We start from the raw sequence: 27,391 nt of genomic DNA on the forward strand, positions 1-27,391 counted from the left end.
ACGCCAAGAATCCATCAACACTTCTAAAGAAATCAGTCTAGTTTTTCAGATCCTGTAATAAATGGTGAAGGAATCATATGATTTAGTGTGCATGCAATTTTCTTTCTTTTTCTTTTTAAACTTTTTTAAGATAGTATTCTGTCTTAGAATATTCCAGGACAAAAACAATAAGTATTCATAAAATACACCACTTTATTTTTATTCTTCTCTCTCTCTCTCTCTCTCTCTATATATATATATATATCACCTGCGAAAGGAAAAGCCTAAGGCAGTGGTTCTCAAAATATAGCAAGCAACAGAATCCCCTGGAGCATTTGTTAAAACCCAGATTGCTGAGCCCCGCCCAGATCCAGGGTATGATAATTTGCATTTCTAACAAGCCTCTGTGGATGGGGAGGCAGTGTCTGGTCCAGAGATCAGTGTGAGAACCACTGTAATTGCTCACATTCACTTAATTTGAGCACTAATCACATCTTTTCATGATTTTAGTAAAGAGGCTGATTTAAAACAAACTCTTGAAGAAAAACTTTCCTAAATTTACTCAAACATTTACAAACTTCTTAAAACTGCCTTCTTAATTTTTTTCATTCATATGATTTACTCTCCAATATCAGAATTCAAATAAGATTTCAAAGTTTCTTTTGCCTGATGCCACATTTGCTACATTACTTCTTACCTCCCCCGCCCACCCCACCCCCCCAAAAAAAGAAGGCATGGTGGTTTTCAGATTTCTTCATTGGGAGTTTGTAACGTGCAATGTGGGACAAGTACTCTGCATTCCTGGAAAATATATCAATTGGTCTTACATTTATGTTTTGGCCTTCTTCATATTTCTGACTCTTTTTTTTTTTTTAAAGATTTTATTTATTTATTTGACACACAGAGAGAGATCACAAGTAGGCAGAGAGGCAGGCAGAGAGAGAGAGGAGGAAGCAGGCTTCCTGCTGAGCAGAGAGACCGATGCGGGGCTCGATCCCAGGACCCTGAGATCATGACCTGAGCCGAAGGCAGCGGCTTAACCCACTGAGCCACCCAGGCGCCCCCATATTTCTGACTCTTAAAGTTTTCATTTTATTTTAAAATACCCCAGGCAGGAATTACATTGTGAAATATTTTCATTCATGGAATCCACACTTCTCAACCCTCCCAGGAGGAGGAAGTCCACAAATTCATTAATTAATCTAAATGTAAAAGGAAGCCAAGAAACCTACAAGTTCTCGCTATTATTCCATGGTAAACACCTGTTTTTGTGTTTGGTTTTTGTTTTTTTCTTTTTTTTAGTTTATTTCAGTTTTTAATTATGTACTGAAAAAATAGAAGAACAAAGGTTTGCATCTTAGTGCAGCAAAGAATAGGTATATTCCATTCTACCATTTTCCACTCCAACGAGAGAAGGTGGAATCTCCTTATTTTTCCCACCTCTTGCCAGGGCTTGCTTCCTATAAACCAGGTGATTCTTCACTCTCCAGCTAACCAGTCACTTGGTTTACTGTCTACTTTAGTCACAACTATAACCCATGGTCTACCGTGGTGAAAAAGAAACACCGAGTTTCTCTCCACGTCATTCAACTGCAGTAGAGTCCTTGTCTGCCTGTCACTGAAATCCGGGCTGGAGACATCCTGCCTCATCCCACTCTGAGCCTCAGTCAGCCAAGGTTATTCTGAATGCCATCCTCCCCCCCACCAACCCCTCCCCAGCCCCAACTCATTCCCTGATTAAGCTCCTGCCCTATCAGATAACTCCTCACCCTTACTCCCCCGCAATGCTCCACAGCACAAGCAATTTCAGTCGCCATTCTAAAAAGCCTGTGTAGCACAGTCCTCTTCCTGCTGGAAGGCTGTAACCCTGGAGAGGATGTTGAAAAGAAAACACTTTCTTAAGGAGTTAGGCTCTCACCATTGTGACATTACACTGCATCCTATTAAGTGTGGGTGGAATTGTTAAAGAGGCAAATTCCTTGTCTTTCAGCATCCCTGATTATTTTAGAAATATCCTTATAGGGCTTTTTAACATTATCCTAATCCTCTTTCACACTGCTTAATCACCCAGACCTCTCCTAAGAATTAGGAGAAAATTATTAGGAAATTCCTACTGCAGTGCTTTGAGCAGAGATTAGCACACATAGAGAGGGTTACCTTGAATTCTAGTTGCAAAAATTCAATGAAGACAGTGTATGGAGCTGCTCTGGGAGTACGTGCAGATAAGGTGAGTCAAAACAAACTCATGCAAACCCTTGGTACCTAAAGCCACTGGATTCTGTCTCTCTTCACCTTGTCAAAATAGTTGCTGCTGTTGTTATTTTCCTTTAAGAAAATGAGATTTGGGGATACTGTCTAGGTCTACCATTCTGGCTTTCTTTTGAGATGAGTTTGTTAGTTGTGACGATTTCCAGCCTTCAGTAACACAAAACTTTTTTAGTTCTCAAATTTAAGAAAGTTCCCCCCAAGGAAAGGCATGGACATTTGTTCAAACTGCAAATGAATGACTTAAGCACAGCCCAAAATATGATCCATTTCTTTTTCCACTTGGGATTTCCTGGTCTAGCAGCAGTTATAATATGACTGAAGTTTGACTGCTGTTCCTTTTTTCCAAGATAGAATTAGCCAACTCCTGAATACCCTACAAGCAGACACAATCTGAGAATGAAGAGTTGCTTCCTGCCCTGTGTGTGGCGGGAGGGGGGGGGGGAAGGGGGGGCATACCGCCTGGTTGTCTTCACCTCTCCCTCTCTGACATAATTCACTAAGTTTTTTTTTTGCCCATAGAATGCGAAACAGACATGAGACCTATAGTCAATATTCTTTTAAGCATTTCACAATGGGATGTTAGATGCAACACACACACACAAAAATCAAATCTGCATAAAACATTATAAGCATGTTGTGCCTGTTTTCTCATTCTGTTCACTCTGTCTTATTAATTTGAGCCAGACAGTACAAGCTCTACAGACCTTGCTTCTGGTTCTCTGTGCCCTTTCCCCCTCTGTTTCGGCTCTGTCCCCACATAGTAAAACCTTTCCTCAGGGATCACCTCGGGTACACAGCGCATGCACTAAATCACGGTAGCCTGTGGAGGAGAATTAAACAAAACAAAACAAAAAAAGAATTAGTTCCTCTCATTTTTCACTAATTTTATCAAAAGATGATCATACTGACTGAATATTGCTATGTGTTAGCCTTTACAGGTGAGAAGAAAACAAACCAGGATCTCCTAATTTATGATCCCTCCTTCCTATACTGGTTCTACCCAGAATAGTCATTTCTCAAGACCTGTGTGGAGTCCATCAGAGCGCTTGAAGGGGCCACAGACAGGGCACCTCTTAGTGGCGGCAGAGGAACTGAAAAAAATGGTGCCTGCGAGCAGATCTGGAGGCCAGGGTACACTGAGAAGACCTAGCAATCGCTCCCTTTATTTCCCAAGCAAGTTCTGCTGCTCTTTTCATGCCTACTTACTGCGCGCCCTTCCTGGCTGCCCCTGTGCCCTCCCCAATCCCATTTCCCCGAAGGAGTGGAAGTCAGGGGATGCCAGCAATGCGCTCCACCCACAAGACCACCGCACGCCACCTCTGAGCCGTAGCCTCTGAGTAGTAGGCAGCGGTCTGCCAAGCACCCCACTCTGTCCGCAAGAGGCTCTTGGAATTACGAGGTAAGCTGCCCACGCGCACCCCTTTGCCCTGCCGCGTCCTCTGCCGCCCACGGAAAACGGTTGTGGGTCACTGAGACGCTTTTCAAGGCAACGCTAGCCCCAGGGCTCAGGTGAGACCCGGGAGAGGCAGCTTGCGGGTACCTCCTCCGCACGCCTTTTATCGGCTGCTAGCTCTCTTCTCCCAGAGCTTGGCCCTCCGCGCGCTGCGCGCACGGCACGGAAGGGCGCATCTTCAGCCGCGGCTCTGGCGGCGGAGACGCGCGGGGCGTGCTCGGGAGCCAGGAGCGAAAAGTTGGGCGCCCACTTGGAGCAGAGAAGAGCGAGCAAGCGCGCGGCAGCCGAGGGGGAAGGCAGGGAGGGGGCGGGGAGGGGGGACTGCTTACATGAATTTCCAAGTGGTAGACCTGCCTCTGCGCTCTGCCCAATGAGATCCGTCAGGGGAGGCACCCGGCTCACTTTTCCACATCACTTCACAGTTACATTTGGCAGGCAGGCGGGCTCGCACGCTGGAGCGCTCAGCCCACAATTAGTGGATTTATTCGGAATCTCCTTGCTTCCTCGAATCTCCTCCGCCGTCGCCGGTCTGTGCACAGACGGTCCCGCGCACGCACCCGCTCGCTGCACTTCGGCCTGCGGACACCCAGAGCCCAGCGCACCCGACCCGCGTCTCCACACCGAGCCCCGCAGCTCCGAGAGGCATGAACGGAATCCGGAGGCGTCTGCCCAGCGCGCGGGAACCGCTCGGTGCTCGCCGCTCTCGGGAGTCGACCCCGAGCCCCTGCAGCCGTTTGTGAGCCAGGAGGCTTGGCATTCGCCAGCGCGGAGACCCTCAAGAGTAAGTGGTTCCCCCTGCGCCTCGTTTTCCTTCAAGCGCCGAGGACCCAGAAAAGACCGTTTCCTTTAAGAATCCCCCTACCCCTTCGGACACCTCGCGAGTCTTTACCCCCCCCCCCGCCTCCCCCTTCCCGCCCCCATGGTGGACGCGGGTTCCAAGCCCAGGCGTGGGGGTGAGCTGCGTCTTCTTTCTTGATATGCACAGCTGACGGGACCACCTCCGGGCTCTGCCTGATGATTTGGCAAACTGCTCCTGACAGTAGGTTCTAGGGAGTAGCAAGCAGGCTGTGCCTCTTTAGTTTTTCAGGGGGTCTCCCCCTCTGCGGTCGCCTGGCGATTTCGCCGCCTCGCCAGGCAGGCAGGCGACGCTGCAGCCGCGCGCCTTCACTGCGGGGTCCGTGCGGTGAATGGGAAACACCCGCCGCTGGTATTGAGGAGGGTGCGAGCCAGAGAGGAAAGGAGGCGAAGGGGCCTGGTTGCCCCTTTGCTGCCTTGATGGATCTCCCGATCCCCGAGGACAGGGAGGGCGACCGCCGCCTGGGGGCTGCGGGCCGCGCGACCCAGCAGCGAGAGCCCCAGCGCGAGGCTTTCCCACAAGTGGCTGCTCCAGCTGGCGAGGCGTGGTGCCCGCCGCAAACTTGCTGGCTCTCGAGCCGCTCCGCGGCTCTGCAGTCGCCGAGACGCTGGCCCGAACCCAGGCAGGACCTCACAAGCGGTGTCCTTTGCGAGCCCGCGAGGCAGCCCTCACTGAGGCCCCCGGAGCCGGGGACTCCGTACCCTCTCTGCCAGCGCCGGCTGGGCGGGCTGCTGCGCTGTCTGGCATCTCCCTGCTCCCTACTCGCGAGCACTTGGGGGGCGGGCCGCACTCCTTGCGGGCAGAGAGGGCTCTCGCCTGGGTTCTGCCTGCGCGTAACAGGTTCGTAAGGGACCCACTCCCCCTCTCCCAGGTTCCAACCAAGGCAGGGAGACGGTGAAAACCTGCCGCCGCCAACGCTGGTGCCAACAGGTACCCACAGTTTCCTCCGCTTTCCGTCTCTCCAAGACCAAAGCGTTCCCCACCCAATCTGGTAAAAGCCTCAAAGTTTTGTTATCCTTGACCCTTCCCCGCAGGCCCCGAGGCGGCGGCTCTTTGAGGTCTAGCCTTTTGCCTCCGCGAGAGGAGATGGCAGCTGTTTGCTTGGGTTGCTAAACGTAAGAAATCAAACAACATTAATTGTTTATTGTTGCAAACGCGCAACATTAGTCCGTAATGGAAAACCAGGCTGGCAGCTGCTCACTTCAGGTCCAGTTCAAGAACAGAGCTTATAGCCAAGCAAGCGCGAGGAAGAAAAGGTCCTTGCAACTTTACCACCCCTTCCTGAAGATTCCACAAGAGTTTCCTCTTTAAGAGGCACGATCCGACCATCCCTTAGCGCGCCCGAGCTGCTAATCAGATCAGCCGGCTGCTTGCTTTCACCTGGCTTCACACTGTTTGCGGGCTGACCGCGGGAAGGCGGGGGCTTCGGAGAAGGTATGCGGGAATTCTGCCCTCTCCGGTCGGGTACCGTCGCCGAGCAGATAGGAGGGACCGGGGTCGGGTTGGGGCTGTTGTGAAGCGCCTGTCCTCTTCACAGTGCTCCTGACAGCCATCTCAATGGTTAACAACCCTCCCGGGGCCGTCACCTCAGGCTTCATTATGGGAGCTTTTCAACTGGAAAACTATATGTGGGAAAGAGATATTTATGTAAGATTCGAGAGTGGGATTTTCCATCCATTCAACCTCGCCACTGTACCTCACTGCATGCAAAATGAGCCCTGTCTTTCAGGCTCAACACAACTGAAATTTCTGCCCTGCTGTTGCCTTTCATCAGCTGTGTCCAGTTTTGCAGGCGTTTTTATCTGGTGTGCGTGTATGCATGCGTGTGTGTGTGTGTGTGTGTGTGTGTGTGTGAGATGTGTAACACAGAGAGGGAGAGAATTTTACCGGGAGGCCTGATACCTTTGAAGGATGTTCTCTAAGGGCTATATTTCCCCCCCTCTCAAAGGGAGTTCTCTGTAATCATCCTGTCCAGACATGTTTTCCACTTCCTTGAGCTCTGTGGCTGAAAGAAATTCTAGGTCTATCCCTCTTATTAAATAATAATACTCATAATAATAATCTAGAATTCTGCTTTAGCAGATTTGAAGATCCCCATTACATGGTCACTTCATGCTGGAGCTGTTGCAGGATTTTAAACCACCTTTGGTATATATATACATTTTTTTTTTTCCTGGACTCTGAGGAGCGTTTGGACTCTGTTTTCTCTGAAATCAGAGAAGAGCTTCTCCAGCAACTCCAGGGATTGCTTTATTGAGGGCTGCCCAGTGCAGTTCCTCTTCTTCATTCCATTCCCCCCCACCCAGCCAAATGAGTGTCAGGGTATCCTGTGACCATCACAAATGGGCCATATATTTTAGAGACGCTGGCTAATGTTCTCTGAAATTTGTGTTGTAATGCTGTCATTTAAACTTTTACTCTTTCTCTCCGGCAACCTGGATCTTGTATTTCCAATTATTATTACTATTATAAATCACTTCTGCTTTATAATCCACAGTCTCCCCAAACTCTCAAGATTTCATTTGGGTAAATCTCTCTATGCAAGCCTCTTACCTTTTTTTTTTTCCTCACTGCATTTTTGGTGCCTAGGATGCATTTTTTGAGTTCTTGAAGAGATTACGAGTTTTGCCGAACAATTTTACAGCAGCCCTCACTAGAAGAGCAGCTCCATTTGCTGGCTTTACACATATCAGTTCTAAAGGAAAGGAGGTCTTTAACCTGAAAGTAACTTTATTGGGGCATCATGTAGAACTATGTCCAGACAATTCTTCTAACGCAACCCCTTAGATCAGTACTGGGCACACTTTAGCCAATGGTGGTATGCTCAGTGTAAAAACAAACAACCCGTAAAACATACTCAGCAGGATGGAACAGAGCACACGAGGCAGCATTTGTAAAGGCTGTTGTCTGAGTGTACTCATGACACATTTCCTTGTGAACTGTGCACAAATTTAAGGTCTGATACTCCTGGCTAGCAGGGAACGTCGGATTTTGGAGCAAAGCAGGGAAACTCCAAAGAATGAGGGTATAAGGATTCTATTCAAGAATTTGTACTTTAGGGTTTTGCTCTCCTGGTTCCTCTCCTTGTTCATTGGTGAGGAGAAAGGAACGCTCGTGTAGAGAAAAGTTAGAATCGATACTTCACCAACTGTTCAGAAAACCTTATAAGTAAATTAATGCTTTAAGAAAAAAAAAAAAAATCCTTCCTTCTCCTACTCAAGGTGGCACACCTCCGGCTTCATCAGCATCCCAATCTGAGCAAATTTTCCATGCCAAACCAGAAGCAATTTTCAGGGATAAAATGACATTCGGTTTATATTTCCCATCACATTTTTCTGGTCCATCAGCAAAGTTTTGTGTTTGACAAATCAAGGAACGGGCATAATCAGAGTAGCCTTTTAATTATGAATGTAGTCTAAAGTCTCAAGACTTTCTTTTGAAAATGTTGTTCTCAGTGATGCTGCTGATGGTGGCTTCAGTCATTTGATATTGCTTACAAAGTTATTCAGAGAAACAGAAAAAAGGCACAATTTTTTGTTTTGTTTTCAGCACTGTTGTGTTCACAGCTGACATGGACTAATTTTGCTTTTAAGTTTAGGAAGAGACTCCTAACTTTGGTGTATTATACAACACCCACAGTGTCAGAATTAAACCACGGCCAGTCTTCGTTGCTCTGTATTGTGTGTGGTCCACACTCGCCCACAGATACGAACACACATGCACACAGATATGGGAAATTTACTTCTAGAAAACTTCAAAACCTACCTAGACAACTCACTCATTTAATGGGTCAAATCTGAGAGTTTTATCATGATCCATTTGCCATTTCATCTGCCCTGGGTTATTTGATTTTCCCCTCCTGACTTCTTAAATTTGTACATTGACCAGTCTTAAAAAAAAAAAAAAAATGAGGTGCTGGAATTTTTTTCACCAGAATCCCGTAATTGTATATTTGTGAAATAGAACAATATTGTGATGGAACAAGGTTGTCCTCGGAATTAGTGGGCCTTAATTAATCAAAGAGCTATTAGTCTTCTCTCACTTAATTCCCATAGAAAGTTGTGATGAGCAATATATTTCCACTGAACTGTTGTTTCTTGCCTCTGGAACCGGCTCCAGATATAACCGTGAGGAGAAAATTAGTTGAACCTGGCAACTTCAAAAGGTCAGAAAAGAAATAAGTTCAAGGGATGCCATTCAGCTGCTTCTCCCATGTGCTGCCTCTAGCTAAATCTCCCATGCCACTTCATGGCAAAGCAATAGGACCAATACTGTTTCCTTTCTCTGTCGTGTCCCAAGCCTTTATTTCCTGAGTTTTAAATGGCATATGCTCTTCCTGATCATAAATATCCTCCACCTTCTTGCTTTTAGAAGTCTTGTTATTTTTTAAGTTCTGTTGCTATGTAGAAATATATAGATGTGGTTTTCTGTATCTCTTTGGAAAGCATCATAAAAGAATAACACTTGGGTTGAGAACCTCCAAACTTCCCTACCCTCTCTGCCAAAGGCATGCTAAAATGATGGTTAGTTGAGGCTAAGCCCAGAGTTAGTGCTAAGTATACGTTTATTTAATGCGTCGACAGTTAGCAAAGACTACCCCCTCTCCCTTTACTAGGAGATTTTCACTAAAGGCTAGGGTGCGATAATATCCAGAGTCTGGTATGGTGACTGTCTGCCTTGATTTTCTCTACAGAAATTGGAAAAATTGTCCTAAGTTGATCTTTCGATAGAACTTTTCTCTTTTTTTAAATCAAGTTTTTCACGTTCCACAAAGCACATTTTTTCGTCCCTTGAAGTTCCTTGTTAAATGCTATGGGAACATAAAAGCGTAATTCAGCTTTGTAAAAAGGAGAATGCCTTCAAGACCCGACTTACATCAGGAATGCTATTACACTGTGTGGGATGCAAGTTGTGTTTTATTGGGGAGAATACTCTAAATTACGGGAGCGTCACATGTGTAACTCCGTGTCCGTGCCTTCCCCTTGCTGGAGATGTAGAAAATAACCGAGGGAGGGACTTTTCCTTCTTGGCTCCTTCTCTCCCTCCCTCTTTTGCCTCTCTTCAGTCTATTTTATATTTCAATGGAACAGTTCATGTTAACCTCATGTGAACTGCAAATCAGAACATCTTAGAAGACAATTCTGTACTCCTCTCTGCTGAGTTATCAGCAGGACTCCTGGCACTCACATATACACAGAGGAAAAGAATATATTATCCATGGTAAGGTCTTTCTGTGGATGTATTTATTCATATTTTAAGCATGTTGGATATATTGCAAAGGGATATTAAGTGGAATCTTATTCTATAGGTGTCATGAAGTGAAAATGTTATAGCACATCCATGTTTTATTACATGTTATAATGTAACGTTTTCCATGCATTGCTTCTTTTTAGATGGATTAATGCATAAAAGAGGATTGATTCCTGATGTGACACAAATAACATAAGTAGATGAAGCAGTGGTAGAAATGTCATAAGGGAATGCTTTTCTTATACATGCAAATTCATCTCCAGAATTTGATATAAAGAGTACAAGGACACATTCTCCTCCTTATTTCTCTATGGCTATTTCAGCTTGACAAACAGTTTAATTTTTTCTGTTCAAGTATTTCCGTCTTCATATTGGGGATGCTCAAAAATATGAAAAAGTTAATTTGTACCTATTTTGATTAGAATGGTAACACATGCTTGTGTTTGTCTTTTTTTGAATTTCACTAAAATGTAGTGGGGGAAGATGATATACCTAGTATACTACGTAGGAGAGTATACTGAAGGTAGTATGCTTAGAATCCATATAGGCACTTTGATTAATTTCAGGACCTATGCATTCTACATTATATCTCAGTATTATTTTTGTCAAATGATTGCTGGTACCCATTCCATCATCTGTGTCCATAGTTCATGGTAATAACGTCAGTGGGTGGTTTTTAAGCTATGAAGTCTTTTAAACATGAAAGAATGACAATAAGGTGCGCTCATAAGGGTGGTTACTATACAGTATAATCTAATTGACAGAATCTTGGCTTATTATGCTGGGATACTTGGCTGCATTTCAGGCTCAGTATTACAGACTCTATAGTCTTGGTGATGTGATATAACTGATTTTAACCATTTCCCCATTCTGTAAGCGAAGGGAGAGCTTCTGATTTTTAGCCATTCAGTAATGCCAGCATTTACTGAAATAAATGGAAAACATTTGTTGAATACTTTTGGGAGAAGACACTATCTGAACCTGGTCTCTGCTTAGCATTATCTTTACTCAGCAAATTTCTGAATAGTGTTCAGAAATCATTTTGGCCTCATCTTTGAGTTAGTAGGGGCTCCCCACTTGGGCCATTCTCATAAGAAGGTTAGATGATTATGAAATGCAACAGAATTTTTTTTTTAATTTTATTTATTTATTTTTTGGGGGGGGTAAAAATATCTGGCCAATGAAATGCTTGCCGTGGAGTGGTTAAAATTGGGTCGTAGTGCAGTTATACCATATGATGTAGCAGGCTGTGTTTTTCACTGAGTATTTATCAAGTGAATAGGTTCCATGTGAATGTTTAATGCTTGTGTATTGTCCTCTCAGCAGAAAATAGGGAAAGACAATGCCCTGTGTTCAGTGGAAAGAGGAGACATGGTTGGCTCTTGGGAAAGGGATAAAAATACTGCCCTTTAGAAGCTTAGTAAAACTATGAAGTCACTAATTGTGTGTTAGCTGTGGGTAGGAAAAACTATTTATAGAATGTTTAATTCATATCCAACATGGTTCCTTTCTCTCTCTCTCTCTCTCTCTTTTTTTTTAAAGAATTCTTTTATTTGCTTGTCTAAATAGAATGCTGGGATTTCCCCCAGTGATGTACACAGTAAAAAATTGAAATGAAGTATTAAAAAAAATCATCTCTTTATAAAGCACATGGAATATTCAATAAATGGTGGCTATTACTGGACATTGTTAGAGCTTTATATGCTTTAATTTTTCCACAATCCCTCAAGTTAGAGAGTATGAAACCCAGAGCATCAGTTCCCTCATCAGCCACAGTTGAGATACATTTCCCCATATCTTATGAATTAGAGGACAGTGATTCAGGGGCGCCCGGCGGCTTAGTCTTTAAGCATCTGCCTTCCGCTCAGGTCATGATCTCAGGATCATGGGATCGAGCCCCACATTGGGCTCCCTGCTCAGCAGTAAGCCTGCTTCTCCCTCTCCCTCTGCTGCTCCCCCTGCTTGTATTCCCTCTCTTGCTGTCTCTGTCGAATAAATAAAATCTTAAAAAAAAAAAAAAACCACAAATCAGTGATTCAAACTACTTTTGACTCCACACTCAGTGTTTTCAACCACTGTGTCATGCAGCTTCCCTTGTTTAGCTCTCTTACTAATCAGCAAGGATAAGGTTGATTTCTGTTGGTTACTATGGTTTAAAGCATCTTGGTTCACAACCCTGGTTCACAGAATGAACTCTGAAACTGGCCTCTGTACACAAAGGGCAAGGAGTGACCAAAGAAAGCAGAACAGTCCCAACTGGTATGTGGCAGTTGTAATAGGAACTCACGTATGAGGCTTTCTCTTGGGTTGACGCAAGATGAGTGGATCTCCACAGCTCCCTGCTAGATTCTTGAGATTTTATTTATTTTTTAAAGATTTTATTTATTTGACAGAAAGAGAGAGAGAAAGCATAAGCTGGCGGGGGGGGGGGAGGCAGAGGGAGAGAGAGAAGCAGACACCCTCCTGAGCAGGGAGCCCGACATGGGCCTTGATTCTAGAACCCTGGGATCATGACCTGGGCTGAAGGCAGATGCATAACCAACTGAGCCACAAAACACCAGCAGGCGCCCCAAATTTTAAGATATTCTATAGACATCTCCGTGGGGTTCAGTCATGTGTTCAGTCCAGGTGGTCTCAACAATACCTTACGTCCTCAACGCTGAGTTCTTGAAGTGACTCCAGGGAGGGAACAGTGGGTAGCATGTAGTTCCAAGGACAGGGGAGTAGATAAGAAGTCTTTGAAACCCTGGGCCAGCTCTCTGATCCATTGGTGGTCACATACTCATGGTGCCCTCTTCCAGCAAAGGGCAAGCACATGGTTTTCACTCCTTAGGTCTCTGACTGTTAAGTTTTGAACGGATGATTTAAAGGCAGCAAAGGATGTGTCTTTCAAATGGAGAAGAAGGGATTTAGATTGGTCCTGAAAAATCACTTTGTGGCACTAGTGTGTCTTTAACCAACAAGGGACTTTAATCAACAAGCATGGGACTTCTGTTCATCTTTTGAGACGATCTCAATCCAGTTCTGCCTTAAGAGAGTCTGACAGAAGAGAATCATATCTTCAACGTCTTAACTTCATGATTTCAAGAAAGTTTTTATGAATCGAGGCCGGGGTCTATAACACTAGAAAAGTGGCCTTATCGTGACCTTGTTTTAGTCACAGACCTGGTCATCCCAAGCTGAAATTTCTATGACAAACAGATCAGCTTCTAGGTGGAGAACAAGTTCTGACCCCTTGAAAAGGAGAAGGCATTTATTTTTGCAAAGGTAACCAATAATTATGAAACTTTAAAGAGAAAGAGTAGCGTGTCAGTAACAGAGCAGAATGGATTTGGCAGGTATTCTGGGTGGCAAAATAAGCAAATGATATATGCTTTTGGATAGATAAGTATCAGGATTAAGGATATGGTATGATACCAAGGGAAAATGACCAGAGAGCCGTGGCTGATGGGGAGATGAATACAGATAAACAACAAATCTAGAATCCTACTCCGTCTGCCAAGGGAATCTGCTCGGGGAATTCTGAAGGCTTTAGAAAAGAGAATTCTCTTGGATTGTATTTGGAGACATGCAAGAATCATCCCTCTCTAAAACCCAAATATATCCCTGCCTGTTCTGTTCTCGTCATCCAGAGCTTGGTGTGAATTGCCCTGGGCCACACACTGAATCGGTACCTGTCTGTGTTCCTGAAACACCACTTTGAATTCAATGTGCATTTACCTGTTTTGAAGCAGCCTGCTAATGGTTCTAAATTCAAGGTCAGAAACATTTTTAATAGAAACTCTCTGGTCCTGTGTGTCATTTTTGCTTCGGTGAAATATTGTGGCCGCTAAGCTCAGTGGATAATAAAAGCATAATTTCCTGTCAACCACAATAATCTGCTGGATTGAATCCTAAAGTGTCTGTAAAAGCCCATTTTTATTTTTGACTTCACCTATCAGTGTGTGGCTTACCATTTGGAACTTTAATCTACGTTATTTACAAAATCGATGGTGCGATATATTTTTTGCATAATAACTTAACATATCTGAGCATTGAGCTAGTTCACCTTAAAAAAATGTTGGGGTCAGCGGAGTGAGATCCAGGCTGTAACTAGAACCGTCTCTAAAATGCGTGTATGAATGAAAAGGCAGATTGCAAGTCTCTTACCCAAGAGAAGGTATTTTCTTAGGGGGAAAAGTCTAAAGACTTTTTTACTTGTAAGAATTCCAGAGAGGCTGTAAAATCTCTTCATCTCACATCTGGGTGTAAATCAATGCAGCAACATTATAATGAAGTGGCTTGCTTGGCCAGACATACATACTGTGGTTGGAAAATCTAAAAATAAATTGATTTTTTTTAGCCAAGCTTTACAACCTTGCTCAATTTCTTCTACCTTACGTAGAGTTAAGCAGTTTATGTATGTAGTTACTGTTCACAATGTTTATTAATTCTAACAGGGACATAACATTTGGTTGCATCTCAGGAATTCCTATAAAGCTATTTTCTGATCACCAGAGAGGACGTTAGCTTTGCCTATGTGAGGGGTGCAAGCAGTATGAATAGTGTGGTTCTAACTGGCACAGCAGAATCTCATTTGTCTCCAGGTGGACTCTCCAAGGCATCCTTTGCTGACATGAAGGCCAAGTCTCACCACCCCTGATAGCGTGTATGTGTGTGGGAACAGTCCAGTTAGTGGGACAGTTTCACCAATCCATATGCATAAAGTTTGTACAGGGGAGGGGCACCGTACAGGGGAGGGGCACCTGGGTAGCTCAGTGGGTTAAGCCTCTGCCTTCAGTTTAGGTCATGATCCCAAGGTCCTGGGATTGAGCCCCATCGGGCTCTCTGCTCAGCAGGGAGCCTGCTTCCTCCTCTCTCTCTCTGCCTACTTGTGATCTCTGTCTGTCAAATAAATAAATAAAATCTTAAAAAAGAAAAAAAAAAGAATGCTACTGGGGGATACAGAGGGCAGGTGGTATAGAAGAAAGTACTTCTTTATTTCCTCTAAAAGGATAGCATGATGCAGAATCCCTTCTACTCATTCACACCACCAGGGCAGGGGTTCTCAAAGTCTAATGTCTATATGTCCTCCTCTGTCACAGGGATGGTCTGCAGTGCCTGGGCGTGGAGGAAAGGACTTGGTACCACACCAGTAAATCCTTTGTTATTTTAAGGAAAAGGTCAGAGTGATCACTTGCTCAAACCCCAGGCTTCTCAAACTGTGGTTCTCAAATCCACAGTATCTGCCCTCAAGGGAGACAGGATTAGCAATACAAAGTCACCTGCCTCACCCTGGATTTACTGGGTCATAATATGTGTTTAGCAAATGGCCAGGTGATTTTGTATGCATATTATGGTTTGAGAAGCACCCCAGGGTGGGGGGAGGGGCAAGGAAGGGACTCTTAGGAGGGTTACTGGAGCTGATTGTTAAATTTTCAGGAACTGCCAGAACTTGTTAGTGGCCACAGTGAGAGCTTAAAATTGGAGGAAGTATTTACATTATGGAAATAGAAAATCAAGGATTCTTTTTTTTCTTTCTGAGAGCCACTTAAATATTTAACAGCATACCCTTGTGTCTAACTGTTGCTGGCCTTCCCTTTTAACAGAGAAATGACCTCGGGCATTGATAGTATTTAGTTAAGTGCAAATAAAACATTATTTAAAATAATAATCTCTCTGTGCTTTAGTTTGTGTATCCCTAAAATGGGAATGATGATAATAAAGTAATAATATTTACATTATGGTTATTTTGAAGAGGAGGTGTAAATACATGCATAGCTGTGTGTATTCATATAGTGTGTGTGTATATGAATATACATTCATATAACGTATATAATGAATATATACACATATGTATGTGTATGTTTATACACAATTATATGTGTGTGTATGTGTGTGTATACACACACACACAGTCTTTCCTGGTGATTTGCCATAGACCTACATATGTATGTGTGTGAGCTGATGATTTAATATTATCGAAACACTTCCTAAGTGTTCACTATTAATCTTTTTCTAACAAACAATATTGGTTTTCCATTTTAAAATAGATACTAAAAAAATAACTAGGGCTATTTCAAAAAAATTCAAGTAATAGTACAAGTGACTTAAAAATTTGGCAAAGTCTGGAGGTTCCTGGGTGGCTCAGTGGATTAAGCCTCTGTTTTCAGGGCGCCTGGGTGGCTCCGTGGGTTAAAGCCTCTGCCTTCAGTTCAGGTCATGATCCCAGGGTCCTGGGACTGAGCCCCACTTCAGGCTCTCTGCTCAGCAGGGGAGCCTGCTTCCTCATCTCTCTCTGCTGCCTCTCTGCCTACTTGTGATCTCTGTCTGTCAAATAAATAAATAAAATCTTAAAAAAAAAAAAAGCCTCTGTTTTAGGCTCAGGTCCTGGGATTGAGCCCAGCATGGGTTGTTGGGTTGTTGGTCTCTCTCTGCACAGTGGGGAGTCTGCTTACCCTCCCCCGACCCCCCCACGGCCTGCCTCTCTGCCTAGTTGTGATCTCTCTATGTCGAATAAATAAATAAATAATCTTTATATTAAAAAAGAAGATTTTGGCAAAGTCGGGGGGGGTGGGTATTGGAGGGCACTAGAAATTCTGTGTTGGGGAGGATGGTAGAAATGATCAGTATGGATGAAGGAAGGTTTCCATAGAGTAGGGGTAACTTCTTCCCAGAGTTCTGCCACCATCCGCAGGACACTGACCAAATCATTCCTACTTTCTCTGAAAAATGTAGAGCTGGATTAGAATATCACTCATTTGTCTCCCATACCCTGTCCATGGGATGGCACCAATTTCTGTTCCCCCACATCTTAGAGAAATCAGACATGCTCTTCTCATCACAAAGAACTGGCAGAAAAGAGGGTACTCTGTGGAAACCATGAGTAGTTATGCATTTGGTGGGTAGCGAGCAGATGCTTAGAAGATGTAGCAAGTAATGCTGAGGTCCTGGATTAGTTAGTTGGTGGTCTTATATCTTGTTCATTGCTTGACCTAAATGCCCTTTCACACCTACCTGCTCCCCAGTTGGGTAATTCTTCCTCAACATTCAGATGCCTCTTCCTCCAGGAAGCCTTCTTTAATGCTGCCAAGATGAGTGGCATACCATCACTGTGTATTTCTCTAACCCTTCTCAGGCTGCATTTCAATAAATAATTGTCTTTATTTCTTAGTCTATACCCATTAGCCTCTTCCTTCCTGAAGAGAAGAGCATTGACCTGTTTGACCATCTCTAGTCCCTGACAGTCATTATACACGCATCAAATACTTATACAATGAGAGAAGGGGTTATGTTAAGAAAAAGAATTTTGAAGTTAGATTACCTAGGGTCAAGTAATGGTCTGCTCCTTACTGGAGGTGGGTTTTTTGGGGGGGGAGTGGGGGGTGGGGAAGGCAAGTCCTTTAATACTTCTGTGCCTCAGTTTTGAACAAAATAGTGTGAGGCACAGTAAGCTTTATCTTTATCTAACTGTAAGATATTGTGTTAATGGGTACTATTTTTGGCTATGCATATATTCCTTTATTAATACATCCTTTCTAACTAACAAAGCTATTGTATACAATTATTTATATAATTGGGTTTTTATCCCTTTTCACCTGATTCTGATAGGTTCATGTCACATTCTGTCCTGGGTGCCCCTTGGTAGCTTCTATCAAGGAAGTGTCTATTAATGTGTTTAAAATGGGATTAGGTTTTCTTATCCCAGAATCATTAATAACAGAGCAGATGCCTGAATATACTTTCACAGTATTTGGCACAATTTAAAAATAACTGTACATTCTAGCCTTTCCTAATTGCTTTAACAAGATTACCTCTTTTCACCCTCAAAATAAACCAGTTAGGTATTATTATAGTTGTTGTTGCTGTTATTGGTGGCGGTTGTCCCCCAGATATGAAACTGGTTAAGTGCAGTTCTTTAACTAAAATCCAGTCTCCAGGCAGGCTGATGCTGGAGGAAACTCATGAACTGCTCAGGCTTCTCGTCTTCGTAGCCCTCGGTCCCAGAGAAGGGCATGAGTGGCTTTTGAGCATTCAGGGATGGCCTGCCGTGCAGAAGGTGAATTTGGAGAGACTCTGTGCCCTTTTTCTTTTTTCTTTTTTAAGATTTTTATTTATTTATTTGACAGACAGAGATCACAAATAGGCAGAGAGACAGGCAGAGAGAGAGGAGGAAGCAGGCTCTCCGCTGAGCAGAGAGCCCAATGTGGGGCTCGATCCCAGGACCCTGAGATCATGACCTGAGTCGAAGGCAGAGGCTTTAACCCACTGAGCCACCCAGGCGCCCCATCTGTGCCCCTTTTCATGAGAGGTGTATAGGCTGAGTCTACGTGGACAGGATAAGTCTCCCCTTCTCCCCAGCATCACTTATACCTTCCCACATCTCACCTTCTGGAAGGTTTTGAGTGCCCTGTGTCAACTCCTGTAGAGGTCACACAGCTGAACCCTCTGCTCTCTCATTTGACTTTTTTACCAATGTCTCCCAGGGTCAGGGACCACATCAATAACCTTCATGGTCTCCCTTAGGAAACAATCACAGGAACCCCAGTTCAGTAAGTGCTTTCCGTGGATTCCTGCCGCTTTGTAAGACGGTTGATTCTGACTCACTCTCCTGCCTGGAGGAACTATTACTGCCATTTTGCTGTAGAGAAAACTGAAGCTCATAGAACTTGAGTATTCCATCCGCTGTGACAGAGACAGCAAGTGGGGGAAGCTAGAGTTCAAACCCAGGCTTCTCTGCCTCCGCAGTGGAGTCGGCAGCCTAGGACGGTGCTCCCCAGCACTACCCTGGCCGCCTGTCTAGGAGAGGGCAGGGTAATCGATGGCCGCGCGGTAGGTGCTGGTTGAATAAATAAGCGGTTTGGCAATTCAGAAAGATACTAATACTTGGAGGTAGTTTTATTGAGAACTTTGACATTTTGTTTTAAATCTGAAACCTGCAAATGTCTGTTCTCAACACTGGCGCGGAGAGTCGGTCTTGGTGGAAAGCTGGTCTTCCCTTTGTGTGCTGCAGTTCCAGGGGAAGTAGAAGACAGTGTTCTTGGGCTCTTGTTTTCCCTGAGCTGGTTTCCTATGGAAAGCTTTTCTTCAGTCTGCAAAACAACTGCTGTCTGCAATGGTTCCCTTAGGCACTCATCAGGGTGGGGCCCCTTGATCTAAACAGTCCTCAAGTGGGACCTGGGCCCCCCGCAAAAGGTGACAAGCCTGTGATTTATCTGGCCATCTTGTTCCATCAGATACAGCCTATGTTTGCAGCAGAATGCGAGTCTGCCATTTCAGCTGTCTTCACGAAGGCCACTCACTGGCCCAGCCACTGTTAATGACTTTCTTGCTTTCCCATTCTGAGCCAGAATGGAACCAGGGACCTAGGGGTGAAAGGTTCCCTACCCCATTACGAATTCCCTGAGCCAAACCGATCCCGATGGTGTCTTGAGGAATTATTTTCCCATTTAATCTAATTCAGCAAGGCTTCTCCCTGGGATCTGCAGTGAACATTATTTCTTTAAAAATAATTTTTTTTGAGAGGGAAGAAACACATTTTGCCACGCTGAAGGTAAGCAAAAAAAATGTATTTGACACCTCAGGTAATGGGGAATTTTTTGCCCATCCCTTTCTGAATCCCCTCAATTGAAAATTGTATTTTTACCATATTTCATTCCCAAAGGAGCTTTTCATAATTTAAATCTCCTGTCCAACTGTACATTTAGAATGGGAACCCTGACACCATCCTGATTATAGCATACATGCCGGACATTACAGAATTTCTCTCTGGGAACGTTCTAATTTTATTCACTCATTATTAGCATCCTGGCAGAGAATTGCATTCTGCACCCTGAACTGGACCGTCCCTTCTGATGCCCTGTGGCAGCAAAGACTGTAAAAATGGGGAATTTCCTTTCCCATTCTCATGTGTAAATTAAAAAAAAAATTGCCCATTAGAGGCTAGTTTCTTCATACAGCTCAGCATAGAATGAACTAGGACTAACCTTTAAATCAGCAGAGAGTGAGAGGGAAGGCGGGAGGAAGGAAGAAAGGAAGGAGCATGCAGTCTCTTCTCTGTACTATGTTGCACATGCCCTGACTTGCATTATTAAAAAAAAAAAAAAAAAGGCGAGGGTTGGTGAGAGACAAGGAGGGAAGGAGGGTGGGAAGAAGGGGAAAAACTTCTGTTGCTGACGTAGTTTGTGATAAGCAACATCGATACAAAATAAATACTAACATCTACATAGAGCTTAAAAAAATAAGAGAATCTATTCCTTCTGCCTCCTCAGATCCCCTTTCTTAAACTCAAAAGAGTTTGGGAAATGTCTGCTGTGGTTCATTTAGGTGCTTTTAAAAGGCGGTGATTGTGTTCGAAGACCTGTTGCCCTGGACCTTGAGCTCTCTCTCTCTCTGTGTTTCCGCAGGCAATTCCAGTGAAAAGGAACACCGATGGATGGTAGTCTTAGAAGAGCGGCTTAGATGATGTCTGTTTCCTGTGCTATAAACACGTGGCAGAGCTGTAAGTAAATGGTCCACACTGCATGATGAATTGGATGGCTGCAGACCGGAGGCAAAAAAAGTAATTGTCTCATTTTCGTGGTGATTTGCTTAACTGTGGTGGGACCATGCCAGAACGGCTAGCGGAAATGCTCTTGGATCTCTGGACTCCACTAATAATATTATGGATTACTCTTCCCCCTTGCATTTACATGGCTCCGATGAATCAGTCTCAAGTTTTAATGGGTGGATCCCCTTTGGAACTAAACAGGCTGACTGAAGAACAGCGGATTTTGAACCGCTCCAAAAGAGGCTGGGTTTGGAATCAAATGTTTGTCCTGGAAGAGTTTTCTGGACCTGAACCGATTCTCGTTGGCCGGGTAAGCTAAGCTTTTCAGATCCCAATTTCAGGATCTGTTTCTCCTCTTTAGATCTTTAACATCAGACTTGTCAGGATGGTTGGCACACTTAGCTGTAGTTCTTTAGGCCAGATGGTTAGTTACCTATCGGTTTCCTCAGGAACATGGATAATCCCAGCATAACAGTTTTACACGTGCACAGACTGCTCTTCTGGTGAAGGCTGGTCTCCCCCACCACTCCCACCCCATTGGGTACAGTAATACCTGTGGAATGCACGTACAAATAAGCTTCTCTCTCTCATTTTGTACAAGAAGTCTGCACGCCAAACTTTTTCTCTAGCTTAAGTGTTCTCTAGCTTAAGTTTTGTTCAGTTTGAATTTGTACGATCTCAATTCCTAAGATGTTACTTGTTTCGTTTTGTTTTGAGGCCATGTCTCTCTAGTTGCAGGTAGCTTTTTCTCCTTTATTGTTTCAGTTTTGTGGTGGTTTGTTGTTTCCGTCATTAACCGAGGATGGAGAAAGGGAAATTCTTGGTGGATGGTTCACGGTGCTTTGTGCTGTAATTCAGTAAAATTTGCTAGAGGAAACTAGTTCATTCATTGTCAGATGGGATCAAATGTACACAATCAGAATTTCAGACGGTGCCGTGCATGCCTTGTGTCTGCGGGTGGATTTCCATTTGTTTTGTTGTTGTTGGCATGTTAGACAAATGTTCCTTGTGTAGATAAGTGTTTTCCAGAACGACACTGTTGGTTATTGAAGACAATACATGTTTTTCCCTCAGAAATGTTCATAGGCTTCACACATGGTCATCATAGGTGGAATTCCAATTATAAGCCTGCCAATGGTTGATTTTCCTAAGTCAGATTAAGAAGTGAATCATACCCAACAGTATTCATTTCCCAAAAGCAGTGATTAAGAAGAAAATATAATGAGAATGAATATTCATCTTTAAGACCCAGGTTAACTCTTTGTGTTTTCCTGGGAACTTCTGAGTGCATTCCTGCTTCTGCCTCATTGTCTGGCAAAAAGCAAATTGAGAGTTTCCAAAGACTATGTTTTCTCATTTCATATACTTAGTCTACTTGGACAAAGGAAACCTGGAGGAGGAGATAGGATGAATCACTCAATATTTACGAAGCCCTTTCTATGTGTCTGACACTCTTTTAGGCACATGGGAGTATATCATTGAACAAATCCATGATCTCTGCCTTCAGCAGAGCTCACACTCTGGCCAGTGTGGAGTGCGTATTAGGTACTGGCCACTAATATAAGAGCACTTTGTGGGCACAATCTTATTTGATTCTGACGATAGCTTTCCACCCATTTCTATGTATATAAATGTAATGTCTCTCTCTCTCTACACACACACACACACATACAAACAATATGTAATACATCTACACACCTTTTTCCATATGTCTAAAATATAAACATCTCTGAAAGTTGGGTTTTTTTGTTTTTTGTTTTTTTTTTTTTGGTATGCCTGTTATGAACGCAGGTAGCAGAACTGACTTGAGGCTGTTTATAGTCATCATGCATCCCATTACTGTGACTGTTGATGTATTTCTTGGGGGAAATGTTAATGTGGTTGAACACAGGGTGCTACCCAGACCCTGCTCAGGGTGCTGCTTACCATGCAGTTTATGTGCCTTCATATGTTTCGAAATGTGAAAACTTCCGAATTTCCAGACACGCCTGGCCCAGTGGACTTTGAATATGGGCTTCTTGACCAGCATTATGCTTTTTGGTTGTTTTGTAAATACAGAAACTGGGACCTAGAAAGGTTAATAAAACAATGTCATTGAAATAGGAAAAATTCTGAGTTTGGATCAAGTTGGGAATTTCGAAGGCCATAATTTTACCCACCATAGCCTATCACATTTTAGTAACTAGCTGCCAAGTGTTTAAACCATTATTTGCACTTAAGAGTTGTTGAATACGGGGTTGCCTGGCTAGCTCAGTCAGTGGAACAAGCGACTTTTGATCTTGGAGTTGTGAGTTCAAGCCCCATGTCAGGTATATAGATTACTTAAAAATAAAATCTTTTTTTAAAAAAATAATAAAATCCTTAATCTTTTTTTTGAAAAAGGAGTTACTGAATATGGAGTCCATAAAGTCCTACTTCCTGGATATTTAGAACTTTAGCCTGCCCTCAGGCAAGTCATTTTTCTGACATAGGCAGTTCTGGATCTACAAGCACGTGTATCTGTGTGTAATTGGTGAATGTTTTCTCACCATGTGTATTAGTTATTTCTTTATGGAGGTACCAGTGTGATAGTATTTTATATAATATAAATAACCGAACATGCAATGCCCAGGAGAACTTTCCATACTTGTCTGAATAGAAAAAGTAATTAAATTAGGGTTTGTTCTGGATTCATAGGAGTCTGATAACTAACTTTAACTCGTTCTTTAAATTAAGTAATAGAGATAAAAACAAAGAGCCAGGCATTCAACATCAATCTGTGACTTCGTAATATTCAAGCAATTCCTTTTCCTTTGAATCACAGAAATGTTGGTAGTGAACTCAAAGATTTTGAAATGGCCAAAATGCTCCTGAGTCTTTATGACTGTTTTTATGAATTAGTCTTTCTCCTCCCTTTACCCTGACCAGTTCACAAACAGTTGTTAAATTGGAGTAAAACTTATTTCCTGAAGAAATTGTTGCAAACATTTCCAATCATACGTATTTCCCCTTAAAGAACTTTGCTCCCCAAATACTGTAGCTTAGCCTTTGAGGCTCTTGGGTGGTAGTGAAGCCAAAATACATTTCAGGTGACTGCGTCAGATTATAAGTCAGGCTGAGCGTGGGGGTGATCTGTATCAAGGTGCCCGCCGATGCTTTCCGGTGTTTTATCTCCGTGCACACTCTTCCATACCCAGCTTGAAACCACTTCATAGCTGAGCTTCTCCCCGGGAACTTTCTAAGGAGCACTAGTTACTTAGGAGCATCCTCACTCTTTAAAAGACCCTCCTGTCAGTCAGGATGACGGGGGGCGGGGGAGGCTCCCCTATGCAGGCTGAGGTCATGCCCAAGGGCACAGCCAGTTTTGGAGTGATTGGGTTTTCAGAGCTTCACACACGCCCTCACATTGTCCGTTGTGTGTTTTTACTGTATTGCTAAAGAGCCGGGTGCAGAGAAAGAACAAGCCCTGAAACATGGACTTTCCAGAAGTCTGAACTTGGCTCTGCCACTTTCTGAGTGTTAGCCCTGGAGAAGTTCCTAAAAATCTTCAAAGGCTTTCCAAATAAATAAAGTTTGTAAGAGTCAATAAAATCATGTCCACATAGTCTCTACACGTAGTAGTTGTAGCCATGATTATATTATTATTATTATTATTTTTTAAAATATTTTATTTATTTATTTGACAGAGAGAGATCACAAGTAGGCAGAGAGGCAGGCAGAGAGAGAGAGAGGAGGAAGCAGGCTCCCGGCTGAGCAGAGAGCCTGATGTGGGACTCGATCCCAGGACCCTGGGATCATGACCTGAGCCGAAGGCAGCGGCTTAAACCACTGAGCCACCCAGGCGCCCTATTATTATTATTTTTTTAATGATTTATTATTTTGGAGGGGAAGGGCAGAGGGAGAGAGAGCTAAACAGACTCTGCACTGAGCACAGAGCCCCACGCAAGGCGTGATCCCAGGACCCTGGGGTCATGACTGGAGGTGGAATCAAGAGTTGGATGCTTAACTGACTGAGCCACCCAGGCGCCCCCATGATTGTATTCTTAATTGTATGTGTTTGTCGTTGCAATGGTGGACAGACAGACAGTTACATCACCAGGTGAGCACAAGACATTGGGAGCCCAAAGAAGAATCCTTTCAGTTATCCCAGGTGGATTTATTTTATTTATTTATTTATTTGAAATGCCTTTTTTTTTTTTTTTAAGATTTTATTTATTGATTGTCAGGGTGGGGGGGGGAGAGAGCGAGAGAGAGCAAGCGAGAGCAAGAGAGCACAGGCAGACAGAGTAGCAGGCAGAGGCAGAGGGAGAATCAGGCTCCCCGCCAAGCAAGGATCCCGATGTGGGGCTCCATCCCAGGACATTGGGATCATGACCTGAGCCCAAGGCAGCCGCTTAACCAACTGAGCCACCCAGGCGTCCCATCCCAGGTGGATTTAGGTAGAGGTGATATTTAGGTGTGTTTGGCAGGATGAAGGATGACTTGTCACTTAGGCTGAGATGGGGTAGAGTGGAAACTTAGATATCTTAGTTGGGCAGAGGGTTTATGCTATGTCATGGGGATAGGGCAGGACTACTGAGGATCCCCTGATTAGAAGCAACACAGCTGGGGCGCCTGGGTGGCTCAGTGGGGTAAGCCTCTGCCTTCAGCTCAGGTCATGATCTCAGGGTCCCGCAATCGAGCCCCACATCAGGCTCTCTGCTCAGCGGGGAGCCTGCTTCCCTCTCTATCTTTTTGCCTTCCTCTCTGCCTGCTTGTGATCTCTGTCAAATAAATAAATAAAATCTTTATTAAAAAAAAAGCAACACAGCTATATATTGTTGAATTAAAATGAGGTTGAAAGTCATAGTCACAGAGAAGCATTCCCTGTCCCATTCTGTCTAAAAAATACCTGTCCTCTTTCTAATATTTCATATCCTTTGTGCTTTATTTTTTCTTCTTCCTGAGGATCATTGTCTCACATATTTTATACATATTCTATCCTTTGCCTGGTTTATGATTTGGCTCCCACTACAATGCATGTTCTACAAAGAAAAATTATTTTTTTCTTCTTTGTTTCCCACTATATATCCCCAAACCTAGAACACTGCCTACATGTAGGAAGTAAATATTTTGCATAACTAAATGAATGAATAGTTCACCTAAATAATGGGAGAATTTGTCAAAAAGTAGTATAAATCCAGTAAGATTTAGTACAAGTGGCAATTTTCCATAAAGGAGACCTTGCGTTATGTTCATGTTCCCCTTTCATATCAGTATTTTCTAGACCAGCTAGGTAGTTTAAACATTGTTGCTAGTCGTTCTTGGGGCTCCTGGTTGGCACAGTTGGTTAAGTATCCGACTCTTGGTTTTGGCTCAGGTCATGATCTCAGGGGTCCTGAGACTGAGTCCCATGCTGTGGACACTGTGAGGGAGTCAGCTTTAAGACAGGTCTCCCTCTGCCCCTCCCCCCACTCATGTGAGCTCTCGCTGTCAAATAAATAAACCTTTAAAAACAAATCGAAGTCTTTCTTTGAGTTAGTGATAATGGATAACTTGTTACAACAACTCTTTCTGAGCAGACTGCCTGATCCCCACTGCAGACGCTGTGCCCTGTCCCAGTGGCGTGAGGCTGAGCAGATGGTGTTCCCATTGTATTCTAATCCCTCTGTTCACTTAGGCTTTGTGTTTATGGTACAAGGTACATCAGAACTCTTCTCTCTGAATTTCTGAGAAACAAATATTAGCCAAAGAGACTCCACTCCTGTGTGGAACAAGTGGGTCAGAGCCTGTTCTGCATATAAATACTAAGCATTCTGCATTGCTCAAGACCTCCAGCTTTGATTTCCTCTGCCAATTCCCGCACAGAATAGGGTGGTACATGGGACCCTGCATCCTATATGCTTATGTGTTCTTGTCTTAGAAAAGAGATAAAGGGGAAGAAAACAAACAAACCCATGATGATTTTCACAGATCTTGCAACTAAGACAAAAAAAAAATCATATCCTTTGGATGTAATGCACATGAGGTAAACAGTTTGATGTCATCATGGGAGCTCTGTGCTGTGAGTCCCAAGGATAGCCGATTGAGTCATTCTCCAAATGTGTATTTTATTGAGCACTTACTATCTCCTAAGCATTGTGACCAGTCGATTCTCCTCTCTGAGCAAATACAGATCCGCTCTCTGACATGGAAGTAATGAGGTACTGCAGGGAGACAGACATTAGGAAGAAAGTCCTGAAAACAAATGTCACTTTAAAACAGACATCAGTCCTGCAAAGTAAAGGAATCTGATTCTGTGGAAGCACGTGGACGGGAAGCTGGTCTGTTCTATGGGATGTAGAATCTTCCCTAAGGAAATAGCCTGTGAACTGAGACGCCGGAACGGGAGGAGCAGAGTGCAAGGATGAAAAGAGACAGCATTCCAGCAGAGGCGGTAGCCTGTTCAAGACTGTTGTAAGAGCTGAGGAGAGGGTCGGTGTAACTGAGACAGAGAACTAAGGTTGGAATCTTTGAAATGTGGCCCAAAGATGGGCAGGATCTCTTGGAGATCTGACTTCTTTCTTTTTCACCTTTGCTATGAAACAGCTAGAAGAGAACGTCACATAGCCTTTCTCGTGCAGTTTCCTCACTTGTAATGGGATAGTGGATTATGAAATTATATTTAAGGTACTAATCCCTATGGAACAGGAAAAGAAAGCAATATAAGAAAAATGAGTGTAGCATCTATTGATTTTCTGCCCAGGTTCCTTTAGCTCTTGTTCTGTGCTCTGTGATCCTCAGTTCCTCTTATTGCTTTATTTTGGGAAAAACCAGTTTGCTCTCCAGGTGGTCAGAGATCTATCCTAAATCCTCTCTCTTACATAAACTCCTCTGCTCTCTTTCCTCCCTTTTCCCCTCCTACCTGGGCTTCTGAGCAGTTCCTTATTTGGATATAACTCTACTGCTGGTGATGCCACATCTATTTATAATTCTCTCCCTCCAAGGCACTGACTCATTTTCTCTCTTTAAATTTGATCTTCTAACCTTCCCTCTTCTCTCTAACTTGGAAATCGTTTGGGTGGTGCTCAGTATGAAGGACACGGGATGCCAAATAATT

The 27,391-nt window shown here is 43.6% G+C and overlaps 1 protein-coding gene across 3 annotated transcripts in view; it reads left to right on the plus strand.

Annotated features, from left to right (window-relative positions):
* The first annotated feature begins 4,356 nt into the window (after positions 1-4,356).
* CDH8 (cadherin 8) overlaps positions 4,357-27,391 on the plus strand; it is a 383,236-nt gene continuing 360,201 nt past the window's right edge. For 2 of the 3 annotated variants that reach the window (XM_045989291.1, XM_045989294.1), the window contains exons 1-2: positions 4,357-4,481; positions 20,192-20,644. In XM_045989291.1, coding sequence (XP_045845247.1) covers positions 20,393-20,644 — 252 coding nt within the window. In that variant the 5' untranslated portion in view covers positions 4,357-4,481; positions 20,192-20,392. Of the gene's footprint in view, positions 4,482-5,925; positions 5,991-20,191; positions 20,645-27,391 lie in introns of those variants that run through there. The other variant, XM_045989292.1, reaches the window with a different exon arrangement.

Source organism: Meles meles, chromosome 19 (assembly GCF_922984935.1).
Source record: "Meles meles chromosome 19, mMelMel3.1 paternal haplotype, whole genome shotgun sequence".
Classification (NCBI taxonomy): domain Eukaryota; kingdom Metazoa; phylum Chordata; class Mammalia; order Carnivora; family Mustelidae; genus Meles; species Meles meles.